Raw genomic sequence first — 1,785 nt, forward strand, 5'->3', positions numbered from 1 at the left:
TATAATTCAAATTCCACTTTTTGTTTTTTTACAGTTTATTTCTTATTCAAAGTTCATTAAAAGTCAAAAAAAATCGTATCAATATTACATATGTACATATGATAATTTGTGACGTAAAAACATTTTTTTTTTAATAAAAATATATAATAATCATATTTATATTACATATACATGCATACTTATGATAATTTATGACGTAAAAACTTTTTTTTTAACTGTATAACATGTTATACCTAGATTTAATTAATATAAAAAATAGAAAGAACGACTTAAAATAAATAAAATAAAAAAAAATAAGTTGATATTATTGATATTCAATTAGATAATATTATTCAATATGTAATTTTTAATAGATATATATAGATTCTTATAGATTTTAATATGCTGAATATAAATTTGCAAATTATTTTTTCCCTAAAATTCATAAGTTTTGAAGAAAATTTCAATTTTGAAAGATTTTTTGTAGAACCTACAATTTTTGAATAATAATTATTCAGTTATTCTTGATACCAAATGATTATATGATTCTACTTTCTCAAATAAATTAAAATTATTAGATTATAAATATTTAAATATATGTAAATAATGATTAAAGTTAAAAGTTGAAATGCATCTGTTTTTATTAATATTGTTTTAATTTATTTGAAATAAAATAAAAGAATTTAGAAAATAATGTATTTATACCATACGATAAGGCAGATTTCTTTGATAAGAAACCATCAAGGAAAAACATCAAGGAATGTTATAAAAATATTTTTGTTTTAAATATAGAAATAAAATAATTTGGTATTAATTAAAATTAAAAGTTCAATGATGATAATAATATTCAATGATGTTAGTTTCGCTGCGATTTTGATATATTATACAGATTAATAAAAATTTATAAAAATTAAAATATGCAATTCTACAATTTTATTGAAATATTTAAGATTACTTCTCGAATAATTATCTTATATCATTCTTCAGTGTGATATGAAATATAAAATATATGGTAACATATATTTTTTGAAATTGTAAAAAAAAATATAGATTTTAAATAAAATAAGAATTTAAATAAAAAAAATATTTATGCGATCGAAATATTTATCGAGATTAATTCTTAAAATTACATGCATATGTAATTAAAACTTCTAAATCGTTTCTAAAAAATATCAAAACATCACTTGCTCATTCTTCTTTCTATATTTATATAAACTTATAATTTATACAAATTTCTATTTGTATAAAATTATATTAATTGTAATAACATTTACATTAAGAAATTGATTCAAAAATTTCTCTCAGTCTTTAAGATGTCATTCTGGAAATCAAGAAATGGACGTACAATTTCAAAAAGTGTTAAAAACTTGTAGAAATCGCCATATCGATTTAAATACAGTTAATTCGAATGATTCTATATCTACAGAAAACAGTGATATAAGGGATTTTGTTTTTGAAGAAAATGTATACGACAAAAATATTTTTCATAAAAATAACAATAATCATTCATATAATGAATTTAAAAATAATCAAAAATATAGGTATGTGATTTAATAATTTAAATTTACAAAAATTAATCTTTGTTTGAATAAAAATACAAATCACATACATAATAAAAGAATATATATATAATTATATGATATAAAATATATATAAAATATATATATAATTTGACTTATAAAACAAATTAATATAAAAATATTAATATAAAAAATCATTTTATTTTAAACATTTGTATTTTTAGAAAATTAATATATATAAAATTAATTTTTTTTTAAATATTTCTTTTATTATATTTAGAGTAAA

The 1,785-nt window shown here is 16.5% G+C and overlaps 1 protein-coding gene across 2 annotated transcripts in view; it reads left to right on the plus strand.

Moving 5' to 3' along the window:
• The window catches only part of LOC102670598 (probable serine/threonine-protein kinase DDB_G0283337), a 7,350-nt gene that overhangs the window by 3,599 nt on the left and 1,966 nt on the right, over nucleotides 1–1,785 (plus strand). For both annotated transcript variants that reach the window (XM_031513375.1, XM_031513378.1), the window contains exon 2: nucleotides 1,285–1,520. In XM_031513375.1, the coding sequence (XP_031369235.1) occupies nucleotides 1,285–1,520 (236 nt within the window). The remainder of the gene's footprint in view (nucleotides 1–1,284; nucleotides 1,521–1,785) is intronic.

The sequence above is a fragment of the Apis dorsata genome, unplaced genomic scaffold (assembly GCF_000469605.1).
Source record: "Apis dorsata unplaced genomic scaffold, Apis dorsata 1.3 scaffold_40, whole genome shotgun sequence".
Taxonomy (NCBI): Eukaryota; Metazoa; Arthropoda; class Insecta; order Hymenoptera; family Apidae; genus Apis; species Apis dorsata.